The sequence below is a fragment of the Coregonus lavaretus genome, assembly GCF_964263955.1.
Source record: "Coregonus lavaretus genome assembly, chromosome: 28".
NCBI lineage: Eukaryota > Metazoa > Chordata > Actinopteri > Salmoniformes > Salmonidae > Coregonus > Coregonus lavaretus.
Genome location: NC_140015.1, coordinates 16380651 through 16401119, shown reverse-complemented (window position 1 = coordinate 16401119; position 20469 = coordinate 16380651). Strand labels below are relative to the sequence as shown.

The 20469-nt window shown below is 46.8% G+C and overlaps 2 protein-coding genes across 2 annotated transcripts in view; one reads left to right on the top strand and one right to left on the bottom strand.

The window, feature by feature from the left end:
* Window positions 1-20469, top strand: part of LOC311104366 (dedicator of cytokinesis protein 7-like) — a 49654-nt gene that overhangs the window by 7230 nt on the left and 21955 nt on the right. The window contains exons 6-13 of the mRNA XM_084146182.1: window positions 2156-2241; window positions 2459-2525; window positions 2784-2933; window positions 6073-6159; window positions 6469-6625; window positions 6876-7006; window positions 8072-8165; window positions 9910-10072. Coding sequence (XP_084002308.1) covers window positions 2156-2241; window positions 2459-2525; window positions 2784-2933; window positions 6073-6159; window positions 6469-6625; window positions 6876-7006; window positions 8072-8165; window positions 9910-10072 — 935 coding nt within the window. The remainder of the gene's footprint in view (window positions 1-2155; window positions 2242-2458; window positions 2526-2783; window positions 2934-6072; window positions 6160-6468; window positions 6626-6875; window positions 7007-8071; window positions 8166-9909; window positions 10073-20469) is intronic.
* On the bottom strand, window positions 17901-19795 carry LOC311104367 (uncharacterized protein). The gene is made up of 4 exons (XM_084146183.1): window positions 19336-19795; window positions 18563-18712; window positions 18347-18457; window positions 17901-18237 (listed from the first exon to the last, which is right to left on the bottom strand). Exons 1-4 carry the CDS (start codon window positions 19639-19641, stop codon window positions 18220-18222), a joined length of 585 nt encoding a protein of 194 aa, XP_084002309.1. The 5' UTR covers window positions 19642-19795; the 3' UTR covers window positions 17901-18219.

Genomic DNA, 20469 nt, shown 5'->3' with positions numbered 1-20469 from the left:
CCCATTCTTCTCTGCAGATCCTCTCAAGCTCTGTCAGGTTGAATGGGGAGCATTCTTCAGGTCTCTCCAGAGATGTTCGATCGGGTTCAAGTCCGGGTTCTGGCTGGGCCGCTCAAGGACATTCAGAGACTTGTCCCGAAGCCACTCCTGCATTGTCTTGGCTGTGTGCTTAGGGTCGTTGTCCTGTTAGAAGGTGAACCTTCGCCCCAGTCTGAGGTCCTGAGCATTCTGGAGCAGGTTTTCATCAAGGATCTCTGTACTTTTCTCCGTTCATCTTTCCCTCGATCCTGACTAGTCTCCCAGTCCCTGCCGCTGAAAAACATTCCCACAGCATGATGCTGCCACCATGCTTCACCGTAGGGATGGTGCCAGGTTTCCTCCAGATGTGACGCTTGGCATTCAGGCCCAAGAGTTCAATCTTGGTTTCATCAGACCAGAGAATCTTGTTTCTCATGGTCTGAGAGTCTTTTAGGTGCCTTTTGGCAAACTCCAAGCAGGCTGTCATGTGTCTTTTTACTGAGGAGTGGCTTCCGTTTGGGCACTTTACCATAAAGGCCTGATTGGTGGAGTGCTGCAGAGATGGTTGTCCTTCTGGAAGGTTCTCCCATCTCCACAGAGGAACTCAGGAACTCTGTCAGTGACCATCGGGTTCTTGGTCACCTCCCTGACCAAGGCCCTTCTCCCCCTGTTGCTCAGTTTGGCCGGGCGGCCAGCTCTAGGTAGAGTCTTGGTGGTTCCAAACTTCTTCCATTTAAGAATGATGGAGGCCACTGTGTTCTTGGGGACCTTCAATGCTGCAGAATTGTTTTGGTACCCTTCCCCAGATCTGTGCCTCGACACAATCCTGTCTCGGAGCTCTACGGACAATTACTTCGGCCTCATGGCTTGGTTTTTGCTCTGACATGCACTGTCAACTGTGGGACCTTTATATAGACAGGTGTGTGTGCCTTTCCAAATCATGTCCAATCAATTGAATTTACCACCGGTGGACTCCAATCAAGTTGTAGAAACATCTCAAGGATGACCAATGGAAACAGGATGCACCTGAGCTCAGTTTTGAGTCTCATAGCAAAGGGTCTGAATACTTATGTAAATAAGGTATTCATTTTTTATTTGTAATAATTAGCAAACATTTCTAAAAACCTGTTTTCGCTTTGTCATTATGGGGTATTGTGTGTAGATTGATGATACATAAAAAAAAATCAATTTTAGATTAAGGCTGTAACATAACAAAATGTGGAAAAAGGGAAGGGGTCTGAATACTTTCCGAATGCACTGTAAGTGTTTCCTAGGGGACCCTATAATCTTTGGCTACATACTGCTATAGCTAAGAGAAATCATTTAATGTAGCCAAAGATTATACTTTAGCTACTTTATGTAGCTAACATATTCATTCTTCGTGTATTGCTTTTTGATTTAGAAGATACAGTTGCACAAACAACATGCTGATTTAGGTCTACACAGTCACTGGTATTATCAGGCTGTATAGCTAGTTATGTTTGCTCTGACTCAGTACATTGATTAACTAGCTAGCTAGCCAGCTAACTAGCGATTCTCATTATAGGCTAACACAATTTAGGCCCAACTTGCTAAGAAAAGACAAACTAGCCGTTTGCAGATGTAAGAAACACAAACTAGTAGTGTAATTATGGAACGCTAGTGGATTTATATTAAGAAGCAAAGTGAACAGCATCGTTGTCATCAACATTGTTGCATGTGCTGCATTGACCATGCAGACTGAACACAAGTGTCTTGTGGTTGAACAACAACAAATGCGCTCCTTGAGTGACAGGGGTAGGTGCTAGGTCTGTGTGGATAGCGGCAAGTGGAGAGAGATGACTCAAGTAGGGGAGTTAACTATAAAAATGGACGTTACACACGGCGTATCACATTTAACAAACTAAACATTCAAATACCGTTATAGAAGGTAAAGTAAAAGCCCAAACCGGTCCGTGCATCAATACCGGTATATGGTATACCGCCCAGCCCTACTTGCCTCTGGCTCCTTCTCTCTCTCTCCCTCTTTATTGTTATGTCTGTGTACACACTACTGCGGTGTCTGTGTCAACGTTGCCATGGCGTCTGGCTGTGTAAATGTTGCTGTGGTGTTTGTGTTCTCACGGCTGTGTGTGTGTGTGTGGGTTGTCTCTGACAGGATGAGGCTGTGGAGAGATGCTCTGTCCCAGAGGTCCCCAAAGAACACTGTGGTCAGAGGATCATGGTCAAGTGTCTGTCCCTCAAGTGAGTATCCATCTGTCTGTCTGTCCTTATCATTCCTAAAATTATCCTTGTTGGTCACTCTTTCGCTTATACCCTTTTCACACTAAGGAAAAGTGCTTAGCCACGGTTGAAGTCGGCACAATAGTGTGAAAAGGGTTTTGGTCACTTCATTTATTCATTTATAAATCATATTTCTTTCTCATCCAAACACACATTGTGCTTTTTGTACCCCCTACAGATTTGAAATAGAAATTGAGCCAATATTTGGGACTCTTGCTCTCTATGATGTCAAGGAAAAGAAAAAGGTACCCATGAGTTTTCTAGAAATGTTTAGACTGTATATATTTTTGAATGATCATATGCTAATGTCATGCTGAGCTCATGCTTTTGACTGATTAAATTATTCTAGCGCTCACTATGCCTCGAAGGTCTTGTGCTTTAAATCTCAGAGTCAAAACGTAATTAATATCCCTTGACATACATTTCCTCATCTCCTCCCTCCCTTCCCCCCTTCCCTCTCATTTCCCTCCTCCCTTTCCTCTCACCCTCCCTCCCTCTCTCAGATCTCAGAGGACTTCCACTTTGACCTGAATTCAGATCAGATGAAGGGCTTGCTGCGTCCCCACATGCCCCACGCAGCCATCTCCACCCTGGCCCGCTCAGCCATCTTCTCCATCACGTACCCTTCAGCAGACATCTTCCTGGTCATCAAGGTACTGGACATATGGCCACCAGGGGGGGGACATGCAGAGAGTCCAGAGAAGGATCTACGTCACATTACAAACTACTGACTTTCTGTAGGACTTTTTCTTGGTCTGGTCAGGAGAAAACCCTAGTCCTGTCCATATGAACATTTAGAGATTAAATCTAACACTCTTCCAGTGCCTATATGGGTCCACACTTTTCAGTGTGAAATTAACACTTTGCTTAGTGTAATGCCTTATTTGCATATTTCCCAGTGTGCCTTGCCTCTCGAGTGAATTGTAGAGTTACATTTACATACATTTACATTTACATTTTAGTCATTTAGCAGACGCTCTTATCCAGAGCGACTTACAGTTAGTGAGTGCATACATTTTTCATACTGGCCCCCCGTGGGAACAGTTTAGTTACCACCCATTACTTTATTTGTTAGTGACAGAGACATGGCTGTTGCATTCATTCATTTTCAGTCCTGTAGCCTTCACCAAGTGAGATCCCAAGCGAATATGTTATCATTAAAATGTAATTATTTAAGACAATACAATACATATTTCATAAGCCTTATTTTGAGGGCCTAGTTTTACCCTAATACAGTGGCCTGCAACTCATGGTTTACATGTCACATCAGGCCTGCAAGTCATATATATTTTGTAAGATATACACTATCAGTCAAAAGTTTCGACACACCTACTCATTCAAAGGTCTTTCTTTATTTTTAAATTTTTTTACATTGTAGAATAATAGTGAAGACATCAAAACTATGAAATAACACATATGGAATCATGTAGTAACCAAAAAAGTGTTAAACAATTCTAAATATAGTTGAGATTTTAGATTATTCAAAGTAGCCACCCTTTGCCTTGATTACAGCTTTGCAGAGGATAAGTTAGAGTTACCAGCCTCAGAAATTGCAGCCCAAATAAATGCTTCACAGAGTTCAAGTAACAGACACATCTCAACATCAACTGTTCAGAGGGGACTGTGTGAATCAGGCCTTCATGGTCGAATTGCTGCAAAGAAACCACTACTAAAGGACACCAATAAGAAGAAGAGACCTGCTTGGGCCAAGAAACACAAGCAATTGTTTTGGTACCCTTCCCCAGATCTGTGCCTCGACACAATCCTGTCTCGGAGCTCTACGGACAATTCCTTCGACCTCATGGCTTGGTTTTTTCTCTGAAATGCACTGTCAACTGTGGGACCTTTCTATAGACAGGTGTGTGCCTTTCCAAATCATGTCCAATCAATTGAATTTACAACAGGTGGATTCCAATCAAGTTGTAGAAATATCTCAAGAATTATCAATGGAAACAGGATGCACCTGAGCTACATTTTTTGTCTCATAGCAAAGGGTCTGAATACTTATGTAAATAAGGTATTTATTTTTTCACTTTGTCGTTATGTGGTATTGTGTGTAGATTGATGAGGAACATGTTTTATTTAATCCATTTTAGAATAAGGCTGTAACGTAACAAAATGTGGAAAAAGGGAAGGGGTCTGAATACTTTTTCACTGTAACTTACCTATCATATTAATATCATTTTCTGACTCCAATAGGATTCCCTCAAGATTGCTCTGATGTCGAAAAGATTTCAAATCAAAACTTTTAAGTTGCATGTATTTGAAAATATCTACATTGGTCAGTCTAAAATTGCTTTTTTAATTCTGTAATGGAAATAAATGTATTTCCTATTACCAAGTCCTTTAGGGTTTCTATGCCTTTAGTTCTCCATGTCAAATCAAATCAAATTTTATTGGTCACATGCGCCGAATACAACAGGTGCAGACATTACAGTGAAATGCTTACTTACAGCCCTTTACAGACCAATTTATCTGTCAATTCTGAAATGCTATGGAAGGATTTGATTCATAGGGTTGTGTTTTTAAGGAGTGATATTGGTTCTTGTAGAATCTGTTTCTTTTTCTTCTATATTGTTATAGTGTTCTTAACTATGAAGTTGTTAAAGATGCTCTATGCAGAAATTGGTCTTCCATTTCCTGGTTGCAAAAATTCAAATAGTTTGTGGCAAAACAAGCAAGTATAGTGTAGAGAATCATTCTACCATCTAAACCGCTGTGAAATATATTTTCCATAACCAAAAATATTGCATTTTCAGCTGTTTTGAAGCTTACGTAAAAAAAGTTTCAGAATGTAGCTTTAATGTTCTTAGCTTTATCCTTTGAAAATAGACACATGGAAAGATTCTGGGGATGAGCATGCGCGTCTTCAATATGTACCCATTGTTCCTCTTTAGTGCATTTAACTATATGTCACAAGTAGAAGCCTTGGGTGGAGAGTTGATACAATTCCAAGTCTGGAAGGGTAAAACCACCCTCAGACTTAGTAAGATGTAAAAGTTTCCTTTTTATTTGCAAGTCAAATTATGCTGGCTTGCAAAGTGATTGGAATCCAGCCGGAGTGGGGATATCCAACATTTTTGATTTTTTTTCACCCGCAACCTGCATTCAGAATGACTGCCATGGTCAGGAGGACTAAGATGTGAGCCTACCTAAACCATCTAAACTAGAACAACCATTTCAGCAACGGGTGCAATAAGTCCAACTAACAGATTGGATTAGTTTAGAAAAATGTATGTTATTTATCTTTGTGTAGCATAAGACTAATTAATCATTCAATTGAAACAAACAACATTGAAACAAACAATTCAAATAATCAACCTACAATAGAACACTGGTTATTAACACCAACACTGGTTATTAACACCAACACTGAGGTTCTTATGTAACACAGAAAAATCTACACAAGGTAACACTGGCCAATTTACTGTGTAAACTGCATTTGATCAGACCATCCCAGACAAATCAGTGGAATATCCTTCAGCCACCAGAATGATTAATGCCAAGTGTCTTTGCAATACCTTATCATGGCTGCTATATATAACTTATTTACTTTAGATAAAGTTATGTGAGCTTTGCCACATAGGTGACAGTGAAGTGCAATGACCTATTTGTCTTTAACTAGTGAATGTGAAATTAGTTATTCTGAAGATGCATCCAATATTTGCATTTCATATATTGCTTTAGAAATGTGTGCATGCACCATTTGCAAAAATGGTCAAGTCAGCAATGTTCACCGTTACCCACGTGTCTTGTCTGTATGTACATGTGTTGTGTGTGTGTGTGTTTCAGCTGGAGAAAGTCCTTCAGCAGGGAGACATAGGGGAATCCTGTGAACCCTACATGGTCATGAAAGAGTCAGACTCATCAAAGGTAACAGTAAGTTCATAGTATCTATCTTCTGTTGGTCTTTTCTCTGCATGTGTAACATGTGTGCATGGGGTCATGGGGTCATGCACATGGGACTCTGTCCAGCTGGGTAGCCATCAGCATTTCTCAATTCAGCCTAGTCAGACAACTGCAATATTTGCAATTCCCTATTCTGAAGATCAATGTCCAACCAACTCTAAAACATTATATAAATATTACAGTATCACCTTGCTAAGGCCTTTTCTCAAGGCCCTTGATAGAACAAGCTCCCATCCAGGTTTACAGTCCCCGCCAGTAAGTCTGTGTCTCTCTGTTTAGCACAAGGAGAAGCTGGAGAAGCTCCGTCTGCAGGCGGAGACGTCGTGTAGCAGGCTGGGGAGGTACAGGATGCCCTTCGCCTGGACGGCCATCCACCTGGTCAACATCGTCAGCAGTGTGGGGGGGCTGGAGCGCTCTGACCCCGACTCTGACTCTGGTACTTATGACCTCTGACCTCTACCAAACGCCCCCTGGTTTAATCAATGTTAGGATGTCAAGCGCACACACATACACATATTCTCTCTTAATATACACATGGAAATACATGTTTGAATTCCTTACATCAGTCACACTCAACCACTTTTCTTGTTGAATAATGGATGTAACAAAAGTGTCATCATTATTTCATAATAAGTATGTAATCATTGTTATTTAATATCTAAACGGATGACTTGTCTTTTTGTCAGAGCGGAAAGGCCATGGAACATGGAACGAGAGAAAGAAGAAAGGGTTTGAGCGGATGAGTGTAGGAGAGGACATGTGTAACTTTGCCACCTTCCGTCCAGCCACTCTCACAGTCACCAACTTCTTCAAACAGGTCAGTCAGAATGTGTTTGTGCTACCCAGGTGCCTATCACAAGTATTCACCCCTCCTGGATTTTTTGTTGTTGTTGCGTTACAAAGTGGGATTGATATGTTGTTATAAATCTTTACAAAGTAATACATATAAATAAAAGGCCTTGGTTATGTAAGTATTCACCCCCTTCGTTATGGCAAGCCTAAATCATTTCAGGAGTAAAAATGTGCTTAACAAATCATATAATAAGTTGCATGGACTCACTCTGTGTGCAATAATAGGGGTTAACATGATTTTTGAATGACTACCTCATCTCTGTACCCCACACATACAATTATCTGTAAGGCCCCTTAGTCGCGTAGTGAATTTCAAGCACAGATTCAACCACAAACACCAGGGAGCATTTCCAATACCTCGCAAAGAAGGATGGGTAAAAAACAAACAAAAAAACACACTGAATATCCCTTTGAGCATAGTGAAGTTGTTAATTACACTTTGGATGGTGTATCAATACACCCAGTCACTATAAAGATACAGGCATCCTTCCTAACTGAGTTGCCGGAGAGGAAGGAAACCACTCAGGATTTTCACCATGAGGCCAATTGTGATTTTAAAACAGTTAGTGTTTGCCAAAATCTTGTACTATCCCTTTAAATCTCCTAGAACATGTATGGCAAGACTTGAAAAAAGTGCTGTCTAGCAATGATCAACATTCAATTGGACAGAGCTTGAAGAAATTGGAAAATAATAATGGGCAAGTATTGCACAATCCAAATGTGCAAAGCTCTTAGCTCTTACTCAAAAAGACTCACAGCTGTAATCGCTGCCAAAGGTGTTTCTAACATGTATTGACTCGGGGGTGAATACTGATTTAATCAAGATATATTTTTCATAAAATCGTATAAAAATAATCTTCCACTTTGACATTAGAGTATTTTGTGTATTAAATGTATTTGAATCTCACTTTGTAACAATAAAATGTGAAGAGATCCAAGTGGTATGAATACTTGTTATAGGCACTGTAACCTGTCTCAGTGTGATTTTTAGTCTGTGTGCCAATATACTATGATCTCTGTGTATCTGTAGGAGGGAGACAGGCTAAGTGATGAAGACCTCTACAAATTTCTGGCTGACATGCGCAGACCGACCTCTGTCCTACGCAGACTGAGACCTGTCACAGGTACCTACGACAGTACCTCCTCAGCACACACATATACAGTTGAAGTCTGAAGTTTACATACACCTTAGCCAAATACATTTAAACTACATTTTTAGGTCAGTTAGGATCACCACTTTATTTTAAGAATGTGAAATGTCAGAATATTAGTAGAGAGAATGATTTATTTCAGCTTTTATTTCTTTCATCACATTCCCAGTGGGTCAGAAGTTTACATACACTCAATTAGTATTTGGTAGCATTGCCTTTTAAATTGTTTAACTTGGGTCAAACGTTTCGGGTAGCCTTCCACAAGCTTCCCACAATAAGTTGGGTGAATTTTGGCCCATTCCTCCTGACAGAGCTGGTGTAACTGAGTCAGGTTTGTAGGCCTCCTTGCTCGCACACGCTTTTTCAGTTCTGCCCACAAATATTCTATAGAATTGAGGTCAGGGCTTTGTGATGGCCACTCCAATACCTTGACTTTGTTTTCCTTAAGCCATTTTGCCACAACTTTGGAAGTATGCTTGGGGTCATTGTCCGTTTAGAAGACCCATTTGCGACCAAGCTTTAACTTCCTGAATGATGTCTTGAGATGTTGCTTCAATATATCCACATACTTTTCCTTCCTCATGATGCCATCTATTTTGTGAAGTGCACCAGTCCCTCATGCATCAAAGCACCCCCACAGCATGATGCTGCCACCCCCGTGCTTCATGTTTGGGATGGTGTTCTTCGGCTTGCAAGCCGCCCCCTTTTTCCTCCAAACATAATGATGGTCATTATGGCCAAACAGTTCTATTTTTGTTTCATCAGACCAGAGTACATTTCTCCAAAAAGTACGATCTTTGTCCCCATGTGCAGTTGCAAACCGTAGTCTGTCTTTTTTATGGCGATTTTGGAGCAGTTGCTTCTTCCTTGCTGAGCTGCCGTTCAGATTATGTTGATATAGGACCCGTTTTACTGTGGATGTAGATACTTTTGTCCCTGTTTCCTCCAGCATCTTCACAAGGTCCTTTGCTGTTGTTCTGGGATTGATTTGCACTTTTCGCACCAAAGTACGTTCATCTCTGGGAGACAGAACACGTCTCCTTCATGAGCGGTATGACGGCTGCGTGGTCCCATGGTGCTTATACTTGTGTACTATTGTTTGTACAGATGAACGTGGTACCTTCAGGCGTTTGGAAATTGCTCCCAAGGATGAACCAGACTTGTGGGGGTCTACAATTTTTTTTCTGAGGTGTTGGCTGATTTCTTTTCATTTTCCCATAATGTCAAGCAAAGAGGCACTGAGTTTGAATGTAGGCCTTGAAATACATCCACAGGTACACCACCAATTGACTCAAATTATGTCAATTAGCCTATCAGAAACTTCTAAAGCCATGACATCATTTTCTGGAATTTTCCAAGCTGTTTAAAGGCACAGTCAACTTAGTGTATGTAAACCTCTGACCCACTGGAATTGTCATACAGTGAATTATAAGTGAAATAATCTGTCTGTAAACAATTGTTGGAAAAATTACTTGTGTCATGCACAAAGTAGATGTCCTAACCGACTTGCCAAAACTATAGTTTGTTAACAAGAAATTTGTGGAGTGGTTGAAAAACGAGTTTTAATGACTCCAACCTAAGTGTACGTAAACTTCCGACTTCAACTGTATGTTTATATATAATCACCTGCACAAATTCTATAGGCTGAATAGAGAATATATTTTACGTTCACAAGTGTAACATTGTTTTTCTCTCTTCCTGCTCCTTCTGTCCCTAGCCCAGTTGAAGATAGACATCTCTCCAGCCCCAGACTCTCCTCACTACTGCCTGTCTCCTGAGCTGCTCCATGTCAAGCCCTACCCTGACCTGAGGGTGCGCCCCACCAAGGAGGTGCTGGAGTTCCCCGCCCGCTACGTCTACACCCCTCACACCACCTACAGGTCAGTCTACACCCCTCACACCACCTACAGGTCAGTCTACACCCCTCACCCCACCTACAGGTCAGTCTACACCCCTCACACCACCTACAGGTCAGTCTACACCCCTCACACCACCTACAGGTCAGTCTACACCCCTCACACCACCTACAGGTCAGTCTACATCCCTCACCCCACCTACAGGTCAGTCTACACCCCTCACACCACCTACAGGTCAGTCTACACCCCTCACACCACCTACAGGTCAGTCTACACCCCTCACACCACCTACAGGTCAGTCTACACCCCTCACACCACCTACAGGTCAGTCTACATCCCTCACCCCACCTACAGGTCAGTCTACACGCCTCACACCACCTACAGGTCAGTCTACACCCCTCACCCCACCTACAGGTCAGTCTACACTCATCACACCACCTACAGGTCAGTCTACACCCCTCACACCACCTACAGGTCAGTCCACACACCTCACAACCTACAGGTCAGTCTACACCCCTCACCCCACTTACAGGCCAGTCTACACTCATCACACCACCTACAGGTCAGTCTACATCCCTCACCCCACCTACAGGTCAGTCTACACGCCTCACACCACCTACAGGTCAGTCTACACCCCTCACCCCACCTACAGGTCAGTCTACACCCCTCACCCCACCTACAGGTCAGTCTACACTCATCACACCACCTACAGGTCAGTCTACACCCCTCACACCACCTACAGGTCAGTCCACACACCTCACAACCTACAGGTCAGTCTACACCCCTCACCCCACTTACAGGCCAGTCTACACTCATCACACCACCTACAGGTCAGTCTACACCCCTCACACCACCTACAGGTCAGTCTACACCCCTCACACCACCTACAGGTCAGTCTACACCCCTCACACCACCTACAGGTCAGTCTACACGCCTCACTAACCTACAGGTCAGTCTACACGCCTCACACCACCTACAGGTCAGTCTACACCCCTCACCCCACCTACAGGTCAGTCTACACTCATCACACCACCTACAGGTCAGTCTACACCCCTCACACCACCTACATGTCAGTCTACACCCCTCACACCACCTACATGTCAGTCTACACCCCTCACACCACCTACAGGTCAGTCTACACCCCTCACACCACCTACAGGTCAGTCTACATCCCTCACACCACCTACAGGTCAGTCTACACCCCTCACACCACCTACAGGTCAGTCTACACCCCTCACACCACCTACAGGTCAGTCTACACGCCTCACACCACCTACAGGTCTGTCTACACCCCTCACACCACCTACAGGTCAGTCTACACCCCTCACACCACCTACAGGTCAGTCTACACCCCTCACACCACCTACAGGTCAGTCTACATCCCTCACACCACCTACAGGTCAGTCTACACCCCTCACACCACCTACAGGTCAGTCTACACCCCTCACCCCACCTACTGGTCAGTCTACACCCCTCACACCACCTACAGGTCAGTCTACACCCCTCACCCCACCTACAGGTCAGTCTACACGCCTCACACCACCTACAGGTCAGTCTACACCCCTCACCCCACCTACAGGTCAGTCTACACTCATCACACCACCTACAGGTCAGTCTACACCCCTCACACCACCTACAGGTCAGTCCACACACCTCACAACCTACAGGTCAGTCTACACCCCTCACCCCACTTACAGGCCAGTCTACACTCATCACACCACCTACAGGTCAGTCTACACCCCTCACACCACCTACAGGTCAGTCTACATCCCTCACACCACCTACAGGTCAGTCTACACCCCTCACACCACCTACAGGTCAGTCTACACCCCTCACCCCACCTACTGGTCAGTCTACACCCCTCACACCACCTACAGGTCAGTCTACACCCCTCACACCACCTACAGGTCAGTCCACACACCTCACAACCTACAGGTCAGTCTACACCCCTCACCCCACTTACAGGCCAGTCTACACTCATCACACCACCTACAGGTCAGTCTACACCCCTCACACCACCTACAGGTCAGTCTACATCCCTCACACCACCTACAGGTCAGTCTACACCCCTCACACCACCTACAGGTCAGTCTACACCCCTCACCCCACCTACTGGTCAGTCTACACCCCTCACACCACCTACAGGTCAGTCTACACCCCTCACACCACCTACAGGTCAGTCTACACCCCTCACACCACCTACAGGTCAGTCTACACGCCTCACTAACCTACAGGTCAGTCTACACGCCTCACACCACCTACAGGTCAGTCTACACCCCTCACCCCACCTACAGGTCAGTCTACACTCATCACACCACCTACAGGTCAGTCTACACCCCTCACACCACCTACATGTCAGTCTACACCCCTCACACCACCTACATGTCAGTCTACACCCCTCACACCACCTACATGTCAGTCTACACCCCTCACACCACCTACAGGTCAGTCTACACCCCTCACACCACCTACAGGTCAGTCTACATCCCTCACACCACCTACAGGTCAGTCTACACCCCTCACACCACCTACAGGTCAGTCTACACCCCTCACCCCACCTACTGGTCAGTCTACACCCCTCACACCACCTACAGGTCAGTCTACACCCCTCACCCCACCTACAGGTCAGTCTACACGCCTCACACCACCTACAGGTCAGTCTACACCCCTCACCCCACCTACAGGTCAGTCTACACTCATCACACCACCTACATGTCAGTCTACACCCCTCACACCACCTACAGGTCAGTCTACACCCCTCACACCACCTACAGGTCAGTCTACACCCCTCACACCACCTACAGGTCAGTCTACACCCCTCACACCACCTACAGGTCAGTCTACACCCCTCACACCACCTACAGGTCAGTCTACACCCCTCACACCACCTACAGGTCAGTCTACACCCCTCACACCACCTACAGGTCAGTCTACACCCCTCACCCCACCTACAGGTCAGTCTACACCCCTCACCCCACCTACAGGTCAGTCTACACCCCTCACACCACCTACAGGTCAGTCTACACTCATCACACCACCTACAGGTCAGTCTACACCCCTCACACCACCTACAGGTCAGTCCACACACCTCACAACCTACAGGTCAGTCTACACCCCTCACCCCACCTATAGGTCAGTCTACACACCTCACACCACCTACAGGTCAGTCTACACCCCTCACCCCACTTACAGGCCAGTCTACACTCATCACACCACCTACAGGTCAGTCTACACCCCTCACACCACCTACAGGTCAGTCTACACCCCTCACACCACCTACAGGTCAGTCTACACCCCTCACACCACCTACAGGTCAGTCTACACCCCTCACACCACCTACAGGTCAGTCTACATCCCTCACCCCACCTACAGGTCAGTCTACACCCTTCACACCACCTAAAGGTCAGTCTACACCCCTCACACCACCTACAGGTCAGTCTACACCCCTCACACCACCTACAGGTCAGTCTACATCCCTCACCCCACCTACAGGTCAGTCTACATCCCTCACAGCACCTACAGGTCAGTCTACACCCCTCACATCACCTACAGGTCAGTCTACACCCCTCACCCCACCTACAGGTCAGTCTACACCCCTCACCCCACCTACAGGTCAGTCTACACCCCTCACCCCACTTACAGGTCAGTCTACACCCCTCACACCACCTACATGTCAGTCTACACCCCTCACACCACCTACAGGTCAGTCTACATCCCTCACACCACCTACAGGTCAGTCTACACCCCTCACACCACCTACAGGTCAGTCTACACCCCTCACCCCACCTACAGGTCAGTCTACACGCCTCACACCACCTACAGGTCAGTCTACACCCCTCACCCCACCTACAGGTCAGTCTACACTCATCACACCACCTACAGGTCAGTCTACACCCCTCACACCACCTACAGGTCAGTCCACACACCTCACAACCTACAGGTCAGTCTACACCCCTCACCCCACCTATAGGTCAGTCTACACGCCTCACACCACCTACAGGTCAGTCTACACCCCTCACACCACCTACAGGTCAGTCTACACCCCTCACACCACCTACAGGTCAGTCTACACGCCTCACTAACCTACAGGTCAGTCTACACGCCTCACACCACCTACAGGTCAGTCTACACCCCTCACCCCACCTACAGGTCAGTCTACACTCATCACACCACCTACAGGTCAGTCTACACCCCTCACACCACCTACATGTCAGTCTACACCCCTCACACCACCTACAGGTCAGTCTACACCCCTCACACCACCTACAGGTCAGTCTACACCCCTCACACCACCTACAGGTCACTCTACACGCCTCACTAACCTACAGGTCAGTCTACACGCCTCACACCACCTACAGGTCAGTCTACACCCCTCACCCCACCTACAGGTCAGTCTACACTCATCACACCACCTACAGGTCAGTCTACACCCCTCACACCACCTACATGTCAGTCTACACCCCTCACACCACCTACAGGTCAGTCTACACCCCTCACACCACCTACAGGTCAGTCTACACCCCTCACACCACCTACAGGTCAGTCTACACCCCTCACACCACCTACAGGTCAGTCTACACCCCTCACACCACCTACAGGTCAGTCTACACCCCTCACACCACCTACAGGTCAGTCTACACCCCTCACACCACCTACAGGTCAGTCTACACCCCTCACCCCACCTACAGGTCAGTCTACACCCCTCACCCCACCTACAGGTCAGTCTACACCCCTCACACCACCTACAGGTCAGTCTACACTCATCACACCACCTACAGGTCAGTCTACACCCCTCACACCACCTACAGGTCAGTCCACACACCTCACAACCTACAGGTCAGTCTACACCCCTCACCCCACCTATAGGTCAGTCTACACGCCTCACACCACCTACAGGTCAGTCTACACCCCTCACCCCACTTACAGGCCAGTCTACACTCATCACACCACCTACAGGTCAGTCTACACCCCTCACACCACCTACAGGTCAGTCTACACCCCTCACCCCACCTACAGGTCAGTCTACACCCCTCACACCACCTACAGGTCAGTCTACACCCCTCACACCACCTACAGGTCAGTCTACACCCCTCACACCACCTACAGGTCAGTCTACATCCCTCACCCCACCTACAGGTCAGTCTACACCCTTCACACCACCTACAGGTCAGTCTACACCCCTCACACCACCTACAGGTCAGTCTACACCCCTCACACCACCTACAGGTCAGTCTACATCCCTCACCCCACCTACAGGTCAGTCTACATCCCTCACACCACCTACAGGTCAGTCTACACCCCTCACACCACCTACAGGTCAGTCTACACCCCTCACACCACCTACAGGTCAGTCTACACCCCTCACCCCACCTACAGGTCAGTCTACACCCCTCACACCACTTACAGGTCAGTCTACACCCCTCACACCACCTACATGTCAGTCTACACCCCTCACACCACCTACAGGTCAGTCTACATCCCTCACACCACCTACAGGTCAGTCTACACCCCTCACACCACCTACAGGTCAGTCTACACCCCTCACCCCACCTACAGGTCAGTCTACACGCCTCACACCACCTACAGGTCAGTCTACACCCCTCACCCCACCTACAGGTCAGTCTACACTCATCACACCACCTACAGGTCAGTCTACACCCCTCACACCACCTACAGGTCAGTCCACACACCTCACAACCTACAGGTCAGTCTACACCCCTCACCCCACCTATAGGTCAGTCTACACTTCTCACACCACCTACAGGTCAGTCTACACCCCTCACCCCACTTACAGGCCAGTCTACACTCATCACACCACCTACAGGTCAGTCTACACCCCTCACACCACCTACAGGTCAGTCTACACCCCTCACACCACCTACAGGTCAGTCTACACCCCTCACACCACCTACAGGTCAGTCTACACGCCTCACTAACCTACAGGTCAGTCTACACGCCTCACACCACCTACAGGTCAGTCTACACCCCTCACCCCACCTACAGGTCAGTCTACACTCATCACACCACCTACAGGTCAGTCTACACCCCTCACACCACCTACATGTCAGTCTACACCCCTCACACCACCTACAGGTCAGTCTACATCCCTCACACCACCTACAGGTCAGTCTACACCCCTCACACCACCTACAGGTCAGTCTACACCCCTCACACCACCTACAGGTCAGTCTACACCCCTCACACCACCTACAGGTCAGTCTACACCCCTCACACCACCTACAGGTCAGTCTACACCCCTCACACCACCTACAGGTCAGTCTACACCCCTCACACCACCTACAGGTCAGTCTACACCCCTCACCCCACCTACAGGTCAGTCTACACCCCTCACCCCACCTACAGGTCAGTCTACACGCCTCACACCACCTACAGGTCAGTCTACACCCCTCACACCACCTACAGGTCAGTCTACACTCATCACACCACCTACAGGTCAGTCTACACCCCTCACACCACCTACAGGTCAGTCCACACACCTCACAACCTACAGGTCAGTCTACACCCCTCACCCCACCTATAGGTCAGTCTACACGCCTCACACCACCTACAGGTCAGTCTACACCCCTCACCCCACTTACAGGCCAGTCTACACTCATCACACCACCTACAGGTCAGTCTACACCCCTCACACCACCTACAGGTCAGTCTACACCCCTCACACCACCTACAGGTCAGTCTACACACCTCACTAACCTACAGGTCAGTCTACATGCCTCACACCACCTACAGGTCAGTCTACACCCCTCACCCCACCTACAGGTCAGTCTACACTCATCACACCACCTACAGGTCAGTCCACACGCCTCACACCACCTACAGGTCAGTCTACACCCCTCACCCCACCTATAGGTCAGTCTACACCCCTCACCCCACCTACAGGTCAGTCTACACCCCTCACCCCACCTATAGGTCAGTCTACACTCATCACACCACCTACAGGTCAGTCTACACCCCTCACCCCACCTATAGGTCAGTCTACACCCCTCACCCCACCTACAGGTCAGTCTACACCCCTCACCCCACCTATAGGTCAGTCTACACTCATCACACCACCTACAGGTCAGTCTACACCCCTCACCCCACCTATAGGTCAGTCTACACCCCTCACCCCACCTACAGGTCAGTCTACACCCCTCACCCCACCTATAGGTCAGTCTACACCCCTCACCCCACCTACAGGTCAGTCTACACCCCTCACCCCACCTATAGGTCAGTCCACACTCATCACCCCACCTACAGGTCAGTCTACACCCCTCACACCACCTACAGGTCAGTCTACACCCCTCACACCACCTACAGGTCAGTCTACACGCCTCACTAACCTACAGGTCAGTCTACACCCCTCACACCACCTACAGGTCAGTCTACACCCCTCACACCACCTACAGGTCAGTCTACACCCCTCACACCACCTACAGGTCAGTCTACACGCCTCACTAACCTACAGGTCAGTCTACACCCCTCACACCACCTACAGGTCAGTCTACACCCCTCACACCACCTACAGGTCAGTCTACACGCCTCACTAACCTACAGGTCAGTCTACACGCCTCACACAACCTACAGGTCAGTCTACACCCCTCACCCCACCTATAGGTCAGTCTACACCCCTCACACCACCTACAGGTCAGTCTACACCCCTCACCCCACCTATAGGTCAGTCTACACGCCTCACTAACCTACAGGTCAGTCTACACCCCTCACCCCACTTACAGGCCAGTCTACACTCATCACACCACCTACAGGTCAGTAGACTCTCATACACTGTCATAGATCATACATAGATTTTCATGTCATATGCTGCATAAACACCACAGCACAGAAATTATATTTTCATATTTTTATTTGCACACAATATACACAATATGACAGTAAGAATTAATTAGAATTAAAATAAAGAACAAGAAAATGTACAATAAAGTGCTTGTTTTAAACACAATTAAATGTATTCAGAAATATAATACAGTGGTATAAATATATAACAAGTTATTGTAATTCAGTTTATTGGGTGGACATTTTTGTGATGTGTGAATTATACTTGTATGAGTAGACAGGGTACTGATGCACAGGGTGAAGTCAGGGAGTGTAGTAGCTACAGTAACTTGTGTTAAGATTCAGTGAAACCATCAGGTGATGTGACAAAGGACTGGCTATCTCCTGGCTTCACTCTGAAATAAAAACAAAGCAAACTTAGTCAAACACGGCGTCCATCACTACATCAATCATGGGCAGATTCTATTTAGCATTTTTCAAACTATGTTCAGCTATTATACCCACCAATTTCTGTAGCTTGGTCAACTGTTTGTTCTGACTCTCAATGCTCTGTTTTTGGAACTGGGTCCATGTTAGCAGGCCCTCCAGAACACTGGAGTGTTTTAATGCCCTATCCTGAAAACACACACATATGGATTTATTAATGGAATAGAACAGTTTGAGTGTGTTGGCATTGGATTGTTTGGCATAGTCTGTGTGTGATTGAGAAGTGTACCTTACCTTTAATTCCTGTATGCTGTTAGGGGGGTAGTTCTGTAGGTATGTCTCCAGGTTGGACACCTTAGTCCTAAACTCCCCCTCCTCCTGCTCCATCCGGGCCAGCTTACCCTTGGCCACCTCAGCCTCTGACTGCAGACCAGCCATCTGGCCCTTGGAAAAGAGCATCTGGCTTTAAATCCTCTCCCTCCCACTGATCTCAGACCAGCTGCCCAAACCGCCTTGGCCTCAATATACTGGCTGTCCAATGTCATTCTCACACACCCTCTGTTCTCAGAACATTAGGATCTATACTGAGTAAACAAAACAAATATGTACATGGCTTTGTGTTTGTGTTGAAAAGCTAGCCAGATAGTTGAGTGCTCAGGTTCATGGCAGTTATTGGCCCATTCAGCCAAATAGCCAATGGTGTCTGTTCAGCTGCTTTCCAATATCTGTTCAGCTGCTCTCTCTCCCTGTTGGAGCCCAGAGGAATAGAGCTTATCTGACTGAATGAGATTTCAGATTGTTTGCAAAGCAGGGATATCTCTGTCTGCCGTGTCGCTCTATGGATTGAAAACCACAAATTGATCATCATTTTCAAAACACATCTACCAGTTGATGACAATGTCAGTTAGTTTGAGGTGTCTGACTGGGTGTGTTTTCACCAGTAAATAGATACATCTACTGTACACCTGACAGAGTATAGCTAAGGTGCATGAAGATCGAAATTCTACTGAAGAAAAAAACCTCTGCGCACTTAGATCTATGCACATTTCAGTAATATGTTTCCTCACCTGTATCAGTCCTAGCACCTGTCTCATCTGTCTTTCCTTCTCTGCGGCCTGGCCTGCCTCCTGGCCCAGCCTCTCCAGCCTCTCCTCATGTCTCCTCAGCGACCTCTCGATCCGCGCAAACTTGGCATCGGTGCTCTCGTAGACGTGGTGTAGGGTCTCACTGAACTGCAGCACGCCGTACATCAGCACGTTCATGTCATCAATGGGGGCAGCCTGGTTGTTCTTCTGGGCCTTCCGGACTGGGCTGGCTGGGATCCCCGTTAAACACATGGCCATACACAGCAGGCAGAGTAATGTGGCCCTCATCCTGACCTGAGGACAGAGGCTATATAGAGAGACTCAAAATCCAGTGAGAATCGCCCAGTGCCCCTTCCTATGTCTGTTTGTCTTAAAGGATTGTTAAGAGTGTTACTCCGGGTTTAGTTTCTCAGCTGTATGTCTAAGTGCCTCAGGTCTGTAGTACCTTTTTCATCTCATATTGGATATCAGTAATGATACGTCTCTTTTATATTGGGTGTTCAAAATTACTGTAAAACATTAGCTCAGTCGTGGTCCAATCAGAGAGCAGCTCTGTGGCCTTAGTCAGGCTGACCTTGGCATTCATGCCAACCTCTGGAGTAACTCTGCCAGGCCTCCAGGTGTCAAATACACATGCCCTACATTAACATCAGCTGAGCCTCTGTCTGTCCTGGTAGATATGGACCAGGGCCCGGTTGTATAAAACATCTCAAGTTTAACTTTAAGTCATTTGCACAAAACATTTTAAGGTGAATTTCTCCCTTAAATTAAGTGAAAAAGTTAATGGTGCCCATGAGGTCCCTTAAGTGCTTCATTCAGTATGGATATCAATGTAAACAGCATTTGTGCAGGTGAATGTTTTCCTCTGCCCTGGTTGCAAAATGAAAACATCAACCAGCTGGCTAGGTGTATAGCTAGCTAGCTACTTAGCTAAACAATGGAAGGTGCACAATCAATGGCTACAAAGCCAGCTGGCTAGCTAGCTACCTACTCTGTAATTTAGCTTGAAGTAATAGAAACAAGTTGAGAAAAAAGTAACTAAAGTAAACGTGTTTTATTGTCTTCTGAATCAATTTGTTTCTCATGTCTTGAACGTAGAAGTTATATTTTGTGATC